Source organism: Hydractinia symbiolongicarpus, chromosome 11 (assembly GCF_029227915.1).
Source record: "Hydractinia symbiolongicarpus strain clone_291-10 chromosome 11, HSymV2.1, whole genome shotgun sequence".
NCBI lineage: Eukaryota > Metazoa > Cnidaria > Hydrozoa > Anthoathecata > Hydractiniidae > Hydractinia > Hydractinia symbiolongicarpus.
Window position 1 is genome coordinate 10,419,057 of NC_079885.1, and position 17,489 is coordinate 10,436,545.

General features: G+C 32.1%; 1 protein-coding gene across 2 annotated transcripts; it reads right to left on the reverse strand.

Annotated features, from left to right (window-relative positions):
• Positions 1–2,039: 2,039 nt before the first annotated feature.
• On the reverse strand, positions 2,040–17,020 carry LOC130613891 (vacuolar protein sorting-associated protein 4-like). Of its 2 annotated transcripts, XM_057435247.1 has the most exons (14): positions 16,938–17,020; positions 10,734–10,800; positions 9,466–9,577; positions 7,719–7,851; positions 6,828–7,024; positions 6,708–6,745; positions 6,464–6,582; positions 6,093–6,241; positions 5,403–5,484; positions 5,181–5,312; positions 4,772–4,859; positions 4,416–4,482; positions 3,047–3,120; positions 2,040–2,900 (listed from the first exon to the last, which is right to left on the reverse strand). In XM_057435247.1, the coding sequence occupies exons 1-14, from the start codon at positions 16,958–16,960 to the stop codon at positions 2,799–2,801; spliced, it is 1,383 nt and encodes a 460-aa protein (XP_057291230.1). In that variant the 5' UTR covers positions 16,961–17,020; the 3' UTR covers positions 2,040–2,798. The 2 variants fall into 2 exon arrangements, with proteins under 2 accessions (XP_057291230.1, XP_057291229.1); XM_057435246.1 differs by lacking the exon at positions 16,938–17,020 and having other exon boundaries at positions 10,734–11,116.
• Positions 17,021–17,489: the final 469 nt, after the last annotated feature.

Genomic DNA, 17,489 nt, shown 5'->3' on the forward strand with positions numbered 1-17,489 from the left:
ACTTTAGAAGAGAAGTGTTTCGAAAGAAGAGAAGATTTTGGAGAAGAAAAGGAGTGGAAAGAGCCATAGGGGCCATCGCATGAACCGTCCCGGAAAAAAGTACTAAGAACGAAGTTAATTCTACCCTGGATATTTTAGAGCTGAAAATGGTAAAAAGTAAACACAGTGTTTAATGAAAAACTTTAAAATCACAACCTTACTTTCTTACGACGCATATAAATATCTCTTATTTAACCACCAGAAACCTAATGTGTCACCACTTGACAAGTGAAATGTATACGGCGATGTATTCCTCATGCTTCTACGTTTGATTCTCCTATTGACCTGTGATATCTCTTTATACGAGTGTCCCGCCAATGCGCTTTTCCAAATGCACAATTTTTTTTCAATAGGTGGCTACAGACAAACCTTATTTTCGCGTTCATGCACCTAAAAAGCATTACTTCTATCCCCAAGGTCAAAACCTTTAAGAACATTTTTTTTACTGTACCAAATTAGCATATTCTAAAATTTCAAAATCACTAAATGTTTAATAAACAGTGAAGAATAATGTATTAATAATGAAAATATAGAAATACATACATTTCAATAATTACTAATGGATAAAACTGATAAAATTTAATATTTCGTATTTCGAGATCAAAAAGTCCATGAGTGTTTTTGAGCATATCTCACTCCTCTCATCAAATTTAATGTTTTCAACATTTTCAACACATTGTCTAAGGTATATTATGTGATATTTAAGTTTAAGGAGTAATTTTTAATGAAGCTGGAGTGAGTTATGATAAAAGTAGGCCATGAAGAAAAATAACAAACTCTGACGTTTCAAGAGTGGCTTGTTCTTGTAAACAAATCCAAATTTCACACACACTTATAGAACCTTGATGCATTTGAACGATATTTATCGGAGTAATTTAAAAGGAGATAGTCATTTTTTCAAATCCAGACATAATAGTTCATTTTGTAGCTGTTCAACGCAAAGGGAACTAAAGCCACACATAAAAAAGAAGTTCAAAGTTATAATAAAACATTTAAGATCGGAGTATTTTAAGATCAAAATAATCGTTTCCTTAAACTAAATTGCAACAAAAAGAACCTTGCACGACTTTCGTAGCTCAAATAAGAGCTTTAAATGCACTAGGACCCCCTTAGCAGGTGTCTCGTTGATAGCAGTACCAATAGAAACTGAAGAGGTTATCCTGGGTAAATAATTTCAATAATAATAATAATAATAATAATAATAATAATAATAATAATAATAATAATAATAATAATAATAATAATAATAATAATAATAATAAAAATAATAATAATAATAATAATAATAATAATAAACTAGATCTTTCTTTCTTTAGGTTCTTTAGGCCACGGATAAAGAACTCGCCAGGTGGAATGATATGACCAAAGTCATCATGTTCTTCTTTTTCGGCCATTTTCCTTTCCTCGACTTTCAACAAATAGATTGGTTCAGAAGAATCACCAGAAACGAAAGCAATAAATCAAGTTACTGCCACAAAATCATAAACTTTATTATGATATCCAAACGTGTCCTTAAATTATCTTGGCTAAAGTGTTTCATGCTATGTAGTTTTTTATATAAGATTATGTGCCCTTCGCAAAATGGAGCAGCGGCAGCCATAATTTTGCATCTTCTTTTTGCCTTATTTGTGAGTTGGTGGGCCTTTGTGTAGGTGAGCTCGCTAGTCCCAGTCCTCCGTGTGAATCGGATTTCTGACCCTTCATTGGGAGTAGCAGAAATGTATAGACCAAATTCTTGAAAAAGACACAGTGAACACTATCACAAAATTTAAAAAAAATTCTATTACAAGGCTCGATAAAAGTTGGAAAAAAAAGTCGTGAAATCACAGGTCCAACAAAAATTATGCTCAGTCGAAGAACTCGCGATCACTATCCTTACTATTACCTGTGTACGATGTGTACAATTTCCCCCTTATCATTGTACATCTTCTATTTTTTAGAGGATAGGATATTGATGTGTTACGCACAGCAATAACTATCTTCAGGAACGACAAACAGTATACAAAATGTCGAATTTTATTTCACAATAAAACAGGAAGCGTAGACATCTAGCCATAATATATCAAAGGAAGAAACTAAACAGAACGTCCTCGCCAAATATGTTATATACAGTAGAACCTTCTTAAAGCGGATACCAAAGATGTCTGCCCCTGAGAAAGAGAATACGAATTTGACATTGCCCATGTGGTTGTTGCCGAATGGTTTAGAGAAAACCATTGAAATTATTTCGTCTAAACAAAACGACAAAAAGGAATAAAAAATATTCACTAATTTCAGCTTTTAGGACGCTAAAATTTAACAGAAATTATCACACACATAAGGTGTCTGCGTTAAAAGGTTACCGACCGATCTACCTGTGTCCACATTGGAGACTGCAATGTGAGAGTTTTTTAAAGAATTCTTCTGGTTCAAATCAAACTATCTATCTGAGACAGGTGTTCGCTTTAAGTGAGATTCCACTATATATAATCATTTTATGATATAAATTTGTCACAAAAACTCACTATCAATTCCAAAAAAATATGCCGCAAGATAATAGGTAATAGATATTAGATAGATAATGGAGAAATCATAATGCTGTTTAATCACTTAAAAATTAACTTAAACTTGTTCATGGCAATTTGTTGGTTTTTGTGTTTTTAAGTTTACAACATTTCATTAATCATGCCATGTAATAACCATAGAATTTTATGCTGCTAAGTTTATTTACAATTTTTTTGCCATCATTCCAACGCTCGTTATAACGATTTTCCATACATTTAACCTTCCTGTCCGAAATCTTCAGTAAACTTTTTCAATTTTACTAGGTCGTCTTCATTTACAGTTGGTCGAATAGAATGAAGCGATCTCTTCATATCATCCTGTTTAGAAATAAATAAATACATAACTCAACCTCTAATCAGTTTGTAAAAAAAGTCAATTTACAGAGCGCTTATTACAGTTTGGTTAGAATTTTACGTCACATGTAACATGTTGAAGTTATGAACAGGGTCATCCAAATACTTACAAAATTAACAACTGGTTCCAACAGTTTGTCACCATCGACATCCATCCAACTCATTTCCTGTGCATTTGGATCACCTATAGAACAAAAAATATGCCTCTATATTCACGAAAAACACGCTTATATAGTCACGAAAAATACGCTAATATAGTCACAAAAATATGCTTGTATAGTCACAAAAAACACGCTTATATAGTCACAAAAATATGCTTGTATAGTCACAAAAAATATGCTTGTATAGTCACAAAAATGTGCTTGCACAGTCACAAAAAAAAACACGCTTACATATAGTTAAAAGAAATTTGACGAAATCTTGAAGGAAAGAGAGAGAGAGATGGAATTGAGAATGGCCAATACCTGTATTTGTAGATATCATTACCTGACACGTATAAACGCCTTTTTTATATGAATCAGGAAATTTGGTTCCGACTTACCATGTTATTTTCTTTTCAGGTTAAAATTGATTTTAATTGTTGTTACACTTTAAGCATTTTTTTATTTATTTAATTGTGTGATATTTCTCTGTCATGGAAGATAAATTATTCTCATTTTGTTTTTATTTTTTTAGCCAATCGCAGCCTTCTTGTTCTTATAAATTTGTTCTTATTAAAAAATATAAACATATTTCTAAAACTGTATATTCTTCTTCTATCTGGACAATTTTATTAAGGTTGGGAATGGCTGAAAAATAAGAACAAAATAAGAGCAAGACGGAAATTTGTTTACAAAATTTGTACTTAAATTTTATGTGGCAAAATTTCTCCTGATGTATAAGTCATATAATCCGAACAGTCACAATACAAAAATTAAAAACTCTCTCTTGGCTAAATGGTAAAAATAAAATGTGTTTAAGATATAATAAAAACTAGGAACAAATTAGCGTTGATCATGTGAAAAAAAAACTGAATTCAAATTCCCTGATTCTTTATAAAGAAAGAGAGAGCAACAAAAACCATATATAAATAGTCGATATCCCGTGGATGAATCCACGGGTTTGCCGTCCTTTCTATACCGCATTTTGTGTGTCTCGCTACTGTGGTATCATTTTGCGCAAATGCAGACAGAGAGCGGCTATTACAAAAAAGGTCAAGTCGTTAACCTGTGGAAAAGTCCACTGGTTCGCCTGTCCTTTTAAATTACCCCGTCGCAACAAAGTGGAGAAAAATATGTCGCAATTGATATTCGTGTTCCCGTAGCATGGTTTTCTAAGTCAGCGGGGTTCCCCGCAGAGACAGAAAAAAAATATGGCTATTATTAAAGAGATTTGTAGGTTCTCTTGAATCAAAGATGGCAGTCTCCCGTGGTAACACAAAAAAGCGTTACTAAGAATAGACAACTTTTGGGAGATGCAGGTGGGAATTAAAAAATGTACCTGGTGAACATGGCGTCAGCAAGTCGTCAACTTCTATATTTGGGTTATCTCTTGACTTTCCTCGCACCTAACAAAACCAAAATTAAAATTTTAATCATTGAAGATATTATTTCGGTTTGTCTGTTCAGTATTCATATTACTGTGGAAAGTTTATCATTTCTTGAACATGATAGTTTAGCAGGCTAGGTTAGTAGATTAGCAGGCCTGCTAAACTATCATGTTCAAGAAATGATAAACTTTCCACAGTAATAAAATTTTAATACCGTGAGCTTTTTTCTCTCCTGCAAAATGATCCAAACAGATCAATACATTTGCAGATATTCTTAGCTGATAAATATTTAAAAAGAAGCACACACCCTTTTAAAGTGAGTAGCTGATTGCACTTTTCGAACAGGTTGCATCAACGCATCTCGGACAACGATACTTATATCGGCTCCAGAGTAGCTAGATATTTAAATAATAATAAATAAAAAAAAAATTATATATGATTGATACTTTAATCGTACTAATGTTCGCGCGCACTAGCTGTTGCACCAGAAAATGCGCGCATAATTTTTTAACAAGAAATTTAAAACGCGCGAAAATATACTTCTTTTTCAAGAAACAAGTGAGTGTAGAAAACCAGACATCTATATTTTGTTTATAATTATTTAAACTTAAATGAACCCGATGGGAGCTTTTTGTTAGCTTTTCTTAAAAAAATTATAGAAATGATTTTCCCCTGCATATAAGCTTAAAAAAAATTAAATTAGATCCAATAGATACCCTTCAGAGTTCTGTGCTAATTGCTTAAACTTTTCCGGTGGTATGCAATGTGGCGTTTGACCAATGTGCAAATTAAACATGGTCAATCTGGCTGATGCATCTGGCAGTGGAATATAAATACGCTTCTCAAATCTAAAAAAAAACATAATCAACAAAACATAAAAAAATGTCTAAGCCTGGCTTGTTTATCAACTAAACAAAAGTTTATATTCATATCTATACCTTCTCCGAATGGCAGAATCTAATACCCATGGAATATTTGTCGCACCAAGAACAAGGATACCATCGTTATCAACACCAACACCTGTTATGCAAGTGAAACCCATCATTAATTTATCATAGACAAATAAGAACAATTCAAAACACGTCGTTTTGGCTGAAACATAGGTGATATTTTTCCATAAAAAAGACTGCTTGCATTATCATTTCGACGCCCTGTTATGCCAAAGCATTGGGATAGCATTATCATACATACAGACAAGTTGTTATAACAGACTAGTTCTATGATTTGCGAAAAAAATCAATTTAATACAGATAGTGAACCACTATGAAAACACTGTGATGGTGCATTCAACAATTTTTTTTATAAATAGTATAAGCTTGCAACGCGTATCAATATAATGTGTAGGATCATGTACTTTTGATGCACAGTTTACAGGACTTCTACACAAATACATCTCATAGATTTATATATATACGTTGAACATAAATGTTTTAAAAGAAGACATAACAGGCATGTTGAATGTTACCACCTTGATTTGTTATTGTTTTCACAGCTCAAAAAATGATGCTTGATGGCAAAAATTACCTTTTTATGGTAATATGATACCAAACATGCCCTTTATGTTAAGTAAATCTTTAAAAGATTTAAAACCCTTAAGAAAATTTAAAAAATACGGAATACTTTATTACCTTGCATTTGCACCAAAAACTCTGTTTTGATCCTTCTAGCAGATTCACTTTCATTTTCACTACGAGAGGCACACAGTGAGTCAACTTCGTCTATGAAGATAATAGACGGTTTGTTTTCTCGAGCCATCTCAAACAAAGCTTTGACAAGTCTAAAAAATTAACAGAAAAATAAAACAAAGAAAACAACGCATAAAGTTACAAATCTGTAGCTTGTTATTCCTTTTTACCATAAGGTGAACAGCATAAAGAATTCAACACAGGTCATACCATTGCAGACGTTGAATATGCAAAAGTTGAATATGCAAAAGTTGAATATGCAAAAGTTGAATATGCAAAAGTTGAATATGCAAACAGACGTTTCTGAGAGTTACCTTTCAGATTCTCCAAGCCATTTCGACACTAAATCTGATGATGAGACTGAGAAAAATGTTGAGTTGTTGGCTTCAGTAGCAACAGCTTTTGCTAAATATGATTTTCCAGTACCAGGAGGCTACAGAAAAAGTTGGTTTATTCATGATAATAAAAGCTTATGAAGGATACACAAATACTTCTTGATGTCTGCAATAGAGGTTTGTTCTATATATATACAAAAAATAAAAGTAAAAAAACAATTACACCAAATAACAGAATTCCTCTCCAAGGTGTTCTCTTCCCTAGAAAACAAGAAAAAAAAATAGGCTTTAAAACATGGAAAAAAAATTATTTAGCACACATCTCTACAGAAACTGTTCTTACCTGTAAAAAGATGGGGAAATTTAATGGGTAAGATGACTGCTTCTTTTAATGCTTCTTTTGCTGCTTCCAATCCAGCAACATCGGACCATTTTATATTTGGCTTTTCCATCACAATGGCGCCGCCTAGTTGTGCTTTATATTTTTTATTTTCTTCACTCTCGTCATCACTATTATTTCCTGCTTTGCCACCAGAGGATCTATAAATAACCAAAGTATATAGGTACTCTCGGTTGTGATTTTTAATTGTTCTATTTCTTTGTTTGTTTGTTTGTTTTGTTTACAAAAAGCTCTTCGAATACGCATTGCTTATCTCATATACATTAAAACGTCTCCACATTTAGTTGCTTGGGTTATCACAGTATTTATATGATGTGCATAGTTTTTGAAGTAGTACACTTGTCAACGTTTGGGTTTTCCAGCTGCACTTAAAGATATCGAACACACTTAGTATGTATGTTTCTTATTTAACGGCAAAAGTCACACTATGGTGTTATTTAGAAAATTTACTTTTGTGCATGCTCAGTTCACTTCAATGAAAATAAGTCAAAAGGTCAAAGTTTATGAAGTCAATACTGTCAGTTAATTATATCTGTAACTTGAGGACTGAAAAGGCCTACTGCCCCACCAATGCCATTGTCTGCATAAATAACTTAAAATATAAGCCTCACATCATGTATCCTAAAGTTTATCTGGTTGAGATATTCGTTTGGCAGATAAATCGTAATGTCACATAGAACTTAATACATGCAAATTAGTTCTGCAGATATCTGCGTAAATAAATATATTTTTCCAGAATAAACTACATGTATAATGGAACCACAAAAAACAAACAACAATCCAATCCACCAGATTTCTACCACCAACAAACGACATTATAAAAATTTAACTTACTTTCCATCACCATCTTTAACTGGCTTTTTCGCATCTTTATCAGCAATGAAGGTTTTTAGCTTTTCTGCTCTTTCTAAGTATGATATACACTTGGCACGTATACTTTCCTTTGATCGCTCACTTTGAGCATCATCTATGAAATGGAGTAAAAAACTTGACATTAATTTGGTTGGTTTTTCCAGTGTTCATAAATTATTGAAAATAATTTTCATTTCTTAAATGATAAATGTGTTTTATATCTCCTACCAGAAGCACTTAAACAACAAAATAAAAGGGAAAAAATAGCATAAGGATCTCCTAAAACGTTGGCTCCTTTAACAACCATGTTCAAGAAATAATATAAAAAATTATTTTATGACAAAAAAGTCTAAATAAATTGGGAGACTTAAATCCGAAAAATTAAACTTGACACACCTATAGTACTTCATAGAAGATAAAAATAGCAGCAAGATTTTTTTGCTTTTGTCAGCACTTTTTCTGTGACATCATCGAAAGCTTTAAATTTGTCTAATTTGCTACTATCCGCATGAACAAGGGCCAAAAATTGCACGAAAATCTTATTTTACTGATTTTCCTGAAAAGGATTTCAAAGAGATTTTTAGGAAAAAACACCTGAAAGGTATGTTGCATTAAGCAAAATAGTTTTTTGTTTTTAAAGAAAAATGTTGCATTGTCCATTCTGTTTTCTGCATCTTTTTAAATTTTCCAGAAATTGATATGTTGGGCAGTGAAGGGGGTGTTGGTAGAAGTGTTACTTGCAGGATAGGTTCTGCTTGGAAAAAGTTCAGAGAGTTACTTCCTTTGTTGACTTGCAGAGTCCTGTCAATTGAGGTAAAAGGTAGGTTGTATGAGGCCTGTGTAAGAAGTGTTATGTTGTACGGTAGTGAGACATGGGCAGTGAAGCAAGAAGATCTTGACCGTTTAGATAGGAATGATATGAGAATGGTTAGGTGGATGTGTAACGCCGGTCTGAGAGACAGAAAGAGTTCAGATGAGTTAAGAAGCAGGCTAAGTCTCCGTAGAATTAAAGATGTTATCCAGATAAGAAGATTGAATTGGCTGGGGCACTTGGAAAGAATGGAGGAGGATAATTGGGTAAGTAAGTGTAGAGACTTGATAGTTTCTAGGGCAAAGCCCAGAGGCAGATCAAGAAAAACTTGGCAGGAGGTTATAAGGACAGACTTGATACAGAGGAAGTTGAGTTTAGATCTAACACAGTCTAGATCAGATTGGAAGAGGGTCATTAATATACCCCGTCCAACCCATGCTAGCATGGAAAACGGACGTTAAGCCGAGAATGATGATGATGATGAGAAATAGCAATTTAAAACTTTATATAAATGAATTCACATTTTATCAATTATCTGTATTATGTGAATTTTTTATTCTTTATTCTTTGAATCAAATTTCACAATTTATCAACTGGGCAGGTATTAAAATGGAATCCAAATCAAACAATGTTTTTTGCACCATATCAAACCATGTAAACAGGCATACATCTGCTATAAAGTTGCCAATAACTGGTAAATTCATTTTTGTAACCTACTTAGAAACTGAGATTCTTCAGCAGGCTGGTTAGGAGGAATCTATATGAAAATTATCTGTATACATTAGGTGGGGAATGCTGATAATGATTTCAAGTTGATGAGGATTTCAAGCTGAGGAGGATTAAAACCTTTACACAGCAAACATTAATGAAAATGTTTTAAATTTGTAATCATAACAAAATAAACACAATAATAATTACATTTGATTGCATGAAGGAAATATTCAACACCATGTTCATATAATCGAAGTGCTTCAGAATAATTTCCCTTTTTGTCCTCTTCTGTAGCTTTTGTAACCAGATCAATAGCTTTCTAAAAAAATGTGAAAAAACACTTTTTGAAAGAAGCTCATTCTGTTTAAAAACGTGAAGAGAAATCAATCACCAAACAACCACAATTTTCCAATTCTCCAAATGTCACAATTTTTAAATATAAAACCATCATATTATAGAGAAAGGTTTGCTTTATATACAGAAAAAGTTGAAGAAAAATTTGTTTTTATTAGAACCATTGCTGCCATTCACATTATATGGTTTGCTGATTTTTAGCGCTTTTTCATCATTTCCTGTTTAAAAAGTATTAAAAAGTAATATCGAAAGTCTTATCAAAGCTACCTGTAAATATCTTATGCTTAAGGATTCTAATAAATAGTCGGAAAAGTCACATTCTACAGAGCGATATCAATGACTATTTTAAACTATAGTTCCCATTAGTTCTTATAAAAATTGCCTTTCCTTTTAGCAAACAAACAAACGACTGTTGCTGAAACCTTGTTTTTCACATCATGATAATTTCCAAAAAAACATTGCACATTAACTTATAATGCAGGGTGGCCATTGACATTTAGAGGAAAAATTTTAGGAGATTTCGGGGGAATTTAGGTATTTTAACATTCAAGTTTTAGGATTTTTTAGGAGATCCTAAAAGATTTCATAATCTTAGTAACAGATATTATCAATTCATCCTATTTTTCGTTAATATAATACAAACATGAAAAAGTATCAGATTAAATATTTTCACAATATGAAAAGGAACATTGCAAACTTACACAGGATTACAGAAAATATGTAAGTTATTTATTATGTTAATCAAACAGATTTATTTTAAGTCTAACATTGCAACTTTCAGGAGGATTTTAGGACATTGTTAATCACTTAAGGAGAATCATAATTTAGGAGAATTTAGGAGAATTAGGGAAGTTTCCACGTGCTTTTCACAGATTTTAGTAAATTAACAAAATTATTGTGGTAACTTATTCTTTCAATTTTTTTTTGATGGCAACTGTGGAAAGTGAATTTTATGCAAGCTGCTTGTGAAACAAAAATTATTTTCTTTATTATTTCTTTACTCTAATCCACTCTGACAACAATAACATGAAGAAAAAAAATCTTTTATACTCAAATAAATTTAAATGACTTAAACATGATTTAAAATTAATTTTTAGAATCTAAAATCGTAACAAACATACCTGCAGTGTTCCTCCAGCAGCCATACCAAGTACTAAGATTGTATTATATATTTCAAAGATGTGAATACTAAAATATACAAAAAGACACATATTTGTAAGCATACAGCTTGTTTATCAGTCGTTCTAATTTAATTTTTTGTTTTTTGCCTGTCTTCTTTGTTAACATTTTGGCATTCACTCTTGCAATTGCTTAGTACTGATATGAAATAGAAAGGCTGTGTATGTACTTGACTGCCTTACTTGACTGCCTTAATATGAAACAATGCCATTTCCTTGCCAACTACAAATATAAGATTATATAAAGAACCTGTTATCATATATCAAACTCTTTTACAGGTTAAGCTATGTGACATGAACGATTTTAAAAATAATTAAAAAATTTTGCATACAGGGGAAAATTTATCAGAAACAAACTTGTTACAAAAACATTTTTGTCTTGTGTTGTCATGTTTTTTTATGTAACTATAAAGTATCGAGTGGTACCGGCAGTGTAGAGATACAAACGTTACAGTTCCAACTTAAAAAAAAATATGCATATAATTTGGTAATCTTTCTGGTCTACTTTGTTGAGGATTCAAATATTTTTAAATTTATTTAAAAAATGAAAAAAATTACAAATTTAAACTCATTTTTTTACATTCACAAAACGTTTGTACACAAGATTATTTATTACTAGTTAATAACTGATAAATAAAATCTAATAAATTTTATAAAAATTCATAAAATAAAAACGGAATATTATTAATTAGTCATTAGCACCTGGAAAAAATTTAAGGATCACTCATCCTTTATATATTGCATTTTCTGTTTTAGTAACATGACGTAAAAAAAGTGGATTTCTCCACGGGCTTTATAGACTAGTCATTACAATACACAAGTCACAGAATTGATTATGTAAATCATGCAACCAGGACGTTTCAGTTGATTCATTTTTTTGCGTAACCCTTTGCACCCCCATTCACCAGAATTTTTGCCAAGTTGTTTTGGAAAAGATGCTGAACTGTCTTAAATTTTCAAAGGTATTTTGTATCAAAAACTGTGGATCAATTTATAAAAACTGTTGTATTATTTTATTTTTAATACAATCTTTTTAGTATCATTAAAATTATGAAGTTTGGAAAAAAGTTCATATAATTTGATGTATAATTTGGATGAAAAAGTTTGTTTCCTTTACAAGGTTGGTTTTATTAGTAATCCAATTATTATAATCTTCATTCAAAAATAATTCAGAGTTTGTTTTGTTATACAAAGTATTATATTATTTGTGCTATTATTGCATTTTTAAAATATAAAAAATAATAACAAAGTTGTTTGCTATACATCAAAATGTGATCGTATGGAGCCGCAAATACTTGGCTTTTACTTCTGAAATGCCTTATACTATGAAATTTAAACAACAGCATTTTTTTATTTAAAAGCGTCAAAATAGGATAAAGTTTAACGTCATACTTTGTTCCTATAGTATCAAAAGGAATCATATACAGTTTAAACAAACATCAAAATGCAATTATATGAAGTTTAAACATTGCTGTATATAGCTGTTCTTGGGAAGTTTTTCCTTGTTCTGATGTGTTAACATCATAATATATAAAGTTATCAGGCTTTTTTTTATGCAAAATTTTACAAGTTTTCAAAAACATGCCAAATCCATCATTTTAAAAATAATACCACTTATCAGTTCTATCATGTCATGAACAAATGAGTTTATTCTAGCCTACATTTTGACAGCCACAGCTGTCATTGACGGGTGGTAACAATTATATTTATTATTATAAACAGCAATATGAAGCCCCTACGTGGCTAAAATAAGATTGTTAAAAAAAAACTAGTTTGAAAATTACAAGATATTCAAATTATCTTAAATTTTCTTAACATTAACATTAACCGAAAGACCTTTGTCTACACTGCAAATTGAAAACAAAGACAAGTCGTAAAATACTACTCTGTTGTGATAAAGAATGGAATTGTGAAAAACTACACATCACAAAAAGTTGTCCAGTATATAGGTCAGTGGTTGTTGAAAAAACTTCCATTGATCCATTGCAGTTGGTCATAAAATTCTCTTCCAAACAACTTTCAGAGAAAGACAACCATAATACCAAAATATCTATATTAGTCAAATCTATAAGCGGCACTAAAAAAATAACAGCCTGTCAAAGGTCACTGTCAACATTTGACTTTCAAGATTAAAAATCGCAGTCAGATTGACCAGCAACTAATCGTATACCTTCCATGTTTGAAAAGGTGTTTGAGAAATATACACAACAAAAAACACCTAACAGCAAATCATAAACTAAAAAAAAATTAAACAGATAAATAATTTTATTTTTATTTATTAATATGGCATTTTCTCGCTAGTGATTAAAGTGAATATTTTTTCTTTTTATACATTATTTTAGTTTTCGTGAAAAACAAAAATTAGGATACAATTTCATGAAAAACATTACTATTTACCTTGTGACGTGTTGCACTGCGCTGTGGTGGCTTACTTTGAAGATTTAAACATTGCTGGTCACCCACAATTAAAAATAAAGTTTAAACCTATATCTGCTCACATATCACAAATGGCTTACTAGGTTTTTGACTGTAAAAAACTAAGCAGGATATATTTAATATAACTTTGTGTATATATATAATATATATAATATTCAAAAATTAGTTTACAAAGTAGATCTCCATAGAACTATTACAAGAGTGACAGCTTACCAGAAAACAGCACAAACTCACTAAATCACAAAAACACAGAAATTATGTCAACATTAATTTGTCTATCAACAAGAAATGCAAAGGCAAAACTGGCCTTTTCTAGTGACAGGAGTGTTCATTCACAGAATTATTAACACTGGCCATCAAACTTGTAGCCAAAAAGTCCTGCACATAACTTTACTAAAAGTCTGTTGGTGTGGAGTTTTCAAAAAGCTTCCTTTGATACAATTCTCTCAATTTAAAGAGTTAATAATGATACCTGCTACATATTACAAGATGCAAAAGAACTTTAAATGTAAAGAAAATAAGATGCAAGATTATACCCATCTATTGCCCAATATTTTTAATGTTTTCATGATCCATTGCGACAATCACGATTAATAGTGACGATCACAATAGCATCGTTATTTTTTTATACATTGCGAAGTTCTTCGGTAACATTTTTTCTATCGGGATAGGATCATTGACCGTTCGTGTCGCGCATGATACGCGATGTGATCTAAAAAAGCTTTTCTATCAAAATTAAAGTTTTATTTAACACGCACAATTAGCAATGCCTTCTCGCTAGTTTATTTAGTTTCCACACAAAACTTTTATTTAATAAAACTATTAAACAATGGCTCTTTGTGTCAGTTGATAACATTTGCAATTATGCTATTGGGAATAGTTATGTTAATACTATTTAACAATAGTTACGCGCAGTTATAATAAGTTTTTTTTCAATAATCTTTTGTTTATTATGCGCAAGTTAATAGCTTACAAGACTCGCAAGATAATTAATAAGAACAAAAGACAAACAACTACTGCCTCCATGAAAAAGGTATGAAACTTGCTCTTGTATTCTGTGTGAGAGACCGGGGCTCGGTACCTCTTGATGAATTTTACCATAGACCTGGGTTAAACCAAGCCATGTGAGGGAAATTGGAGAGATGGCACACTGTGTGGGCCATTGGATCTTGCTGGGACTTGTCTAGTAGAGCATAGGCCCTACTTTGGTCTGCGTAGCTCAAAATGAGCATCAAATACTCTAGGCCTCTCATCTAAGCCATGGACTCTCCATCTAATCCATGGCCCCTCCTGGAAATAATAGACAGGGTATAACCATCGATATTTGTGACGCTATAACCATGTATAATATGCACATCTATCTAATACACCTTTATGATAATTCAATTGTGCATGCATTCCTACAGCTCTCCATCATTTTACAATATCGGAAGAAAGGAGGTAAAAAACATCTTTTTATAAGAGTTTGTTACAGACAAAAGCGTATTTTCTCCATTTTTTAACTTTTTTCGTATCATAATAATAAGATACAATTTATGTGTATGTTTCATTACAAACAAAATGCAGCAAGAAAAGTTATCACGAAAGAAAGTGTTTTATCCTTAATATACTCTTAAAAAAGTGTGATGTTTACCTCCTCCAATCGCAAAATGGCTTGGAGTGTTAGTTTTCCTGAATTATTGTTACTGTAAAGGTTATCATCCTACATATATACATATGAATTTCATTGTTTACATTTATAGCGGTGAGCTTATTTTGACCCAACTTAAAACAATCCATCTTTTGACATGCTGCCCTGTCAATTGAAGGACCAGCACCAACTTGCGAAGTGGCGTTAAAAGACCTTGTATTTAACGTAAACTATAACTCCAATTAAGTGAAAAAACTGAACTGCTGCAGCTTTTGCCCAGGTATTGTTGTATATGGCTAACTGAGATTAAATCGAGTTATGTATTTCAAGATTGTTGTGGGTAGCAAAAACAACACTACTTGGCAACTCTTGGTGCAAGACCATATCTGCGAATAGATTTTAAAAAGACTTTCGTGTGGAATGATTGGAGATGTTTGTGTGCTTAATGACTAGCCAAATAATTATGACTTAGATATCAAAATATAACATTTAGCTCAGTGTATATAGCTATAGCTAAGCTGTTGTTTAAGCTATTTTGCTATGTTTAATTTTCAATATAATCTTTGATGGAATTATTGCAGCTTGACCTATTACATAACTTGAGAGCGAAAATCGTTTTGGCTGGGGCATTAATGACTGAAATATTTTGTTATAAATTCAAGAAAAAGAAAGATTATGACTATGAGTTAAAGAAATATTACAAGTTAATTTATATTTTATGTGATCAGTATCAGCAGAGTCCTTAAGATCCCATTTGAGCTACAGAAATCTTCTTTGAAATTCTTGCCTGGACAACAGCATTATGTGGGGATCAAACCCACAACCACTTGGAAACGAGTCCTATGTACGAATTTATGTCTGTATTTGTTCAATTTTTAAGGAAAAGAAAGACATTGTATTTGTGTTGCTCATTACTTTAGCTATATTTGTAATAGATTATATTTAGAGAATTCATGATTTATTTTCCTCTGTATATTTTTGTTTTCTTTTGTCCTCTCCTTTAGACACTGCATTTGTCCACAGTTGAGCCAGACCTGTCTTTAATTTTTTTTAGATTTGAAACAGTGTGTTTCCCATCAAGGCTAACTTTAGTCTGTGAGTCTTCAAACTGACCCATGTTGTGGCAGTTTCTAAAAAGTGTCAATAGTTAGATCTGTCCCTTTTTACTACGATTTTTGAAAACACAAGAGTCCTTTGTCAATAGTTGGGCCTGTCCCATGCTATGACACAGTCTTTTAAAAGCATGGGAATTGTTTGTCAATAGTTGGGCCTGTCCCATCTTATGACACATTTCCTAAAATTGCAAGAGACCTTTGTGTACAGTTAAGTTTGTCCCATCTGACGATACGACTTTTAAAAGCAAGAGATACCTTTGTCAATAGTTGGGCCTGTACTAACTTAAGACATATTTGAACGTATTTCCTGAAGGCCCCACAAAAATTGGTCGGGCGGGTGGTCAGATTTTTTCCCGGGATTTTTCATACTGGAGCAAGCAAAATAGTTCCCAGGGCTCCACATCGTTTGTAGACCATATTTCATAGCCCTGTCAACTGTCAGTAGCACAGGTCAGGAGTGCCCTAAAGGAATTAATTTTTACCGAAATTAATTTTCGCAAGTGTTTGTCAATTTTGCATGAATTAGTTCTGGCAAAAAAATTTATTCCCGGCCTTTTCCGACTTACTGACTCTGGAACAGAAAAGAAAAAATTGCAAACAGTGCATAGCTAGCTATAGCTTAAGAAAACATTATAAAGCAGTTTGATTCACAAGTTTGCTAGCTAGCTACACATTGTATTTTATTAAGGGCTACATCATTGAAACTGTTTTTAAGCCCTTCACAGTAGCATGAAAGAAATTTATTTTTATATGGCAAAATTGTACCAATTGCAAAATTGCACTGCTATATAACTATCTAGCCTTGTTACTTTTAATGGATATAGCTAGCTAGCTAGGTAGCTTATATTAAAATTTTTGAACCATTGCATATTCCTTTTAATACAATAGATATATAGCTAAAGATTCCTTTAATAAGAACAGGCTAACAAAATAACCTAATTTTTATGATCACTATCAACGCATTACCGGAGTATAGTATGCAATTTCATAAATCTTTATCTCCCCGTGTCGGTGTTGCCTCTTCCCTATTCGCCGACACTGTTCTCATCTACCATTTTGCTGTCATTAGCCTCTCTTTTGAGATTACGTCATTGCCGCCTAGGGGCTGCGCACTTAATATACGGGCCGAACCGGGTTTTTTTATAAAATTTTAAGGCAAGTTTGTTTGTTGTTGACGACGTATTCGCCATAATCAAAAGATCTCATCTAGAAGAATTCCATGAACACATCAACGGCCTACATCGACAAATCAAATTTACTGTTGAGGCTGAACGCGATGTGTCAGTGTATCGTAAACCAACACACACTGACCGGTACCTTAACTTCAAATCAAACCATCAGAAATCTTGCAAAGAAAGTTTTATATCTTCATTACTGAATCGTGCCAACAGCGTAGTCAGTGTCAAGAGGAAAGAAGAAATTCGACGCGTAAGAAATGCATTAATCGCAAATGGATACAGTCATAAAGTCATCACGCAAGTAGGAAATACAGTGAAGAGAAGATGCAACGGAGACAAC

Excerpts from the sequence above, each read along its gene's own strand:
- LOC130613891 (XM_057435246.1), bottom strand. The coding sequence starts at position 10,835 with ATGCTTACAAATATGTGTCTTTTTGTATATTTTAGTATTCACATCTTT. Across the intron at positions 5,313-5,402 it reads GATTCTGCCATTCGGAGAAG|ATTTGAGAAGCGTATTTATA; the intron begins GTATAGATATGA and ends GTTTTTTTTTAG. Across the intron at positions 4,483-4,771 it reads CAGCTACTCACTTTAAAAGG|GTGCGAGGAAAGTCAAGAGA; the intron begins GTGTGTGCTTCT and ends TGGTTTTGTTAG.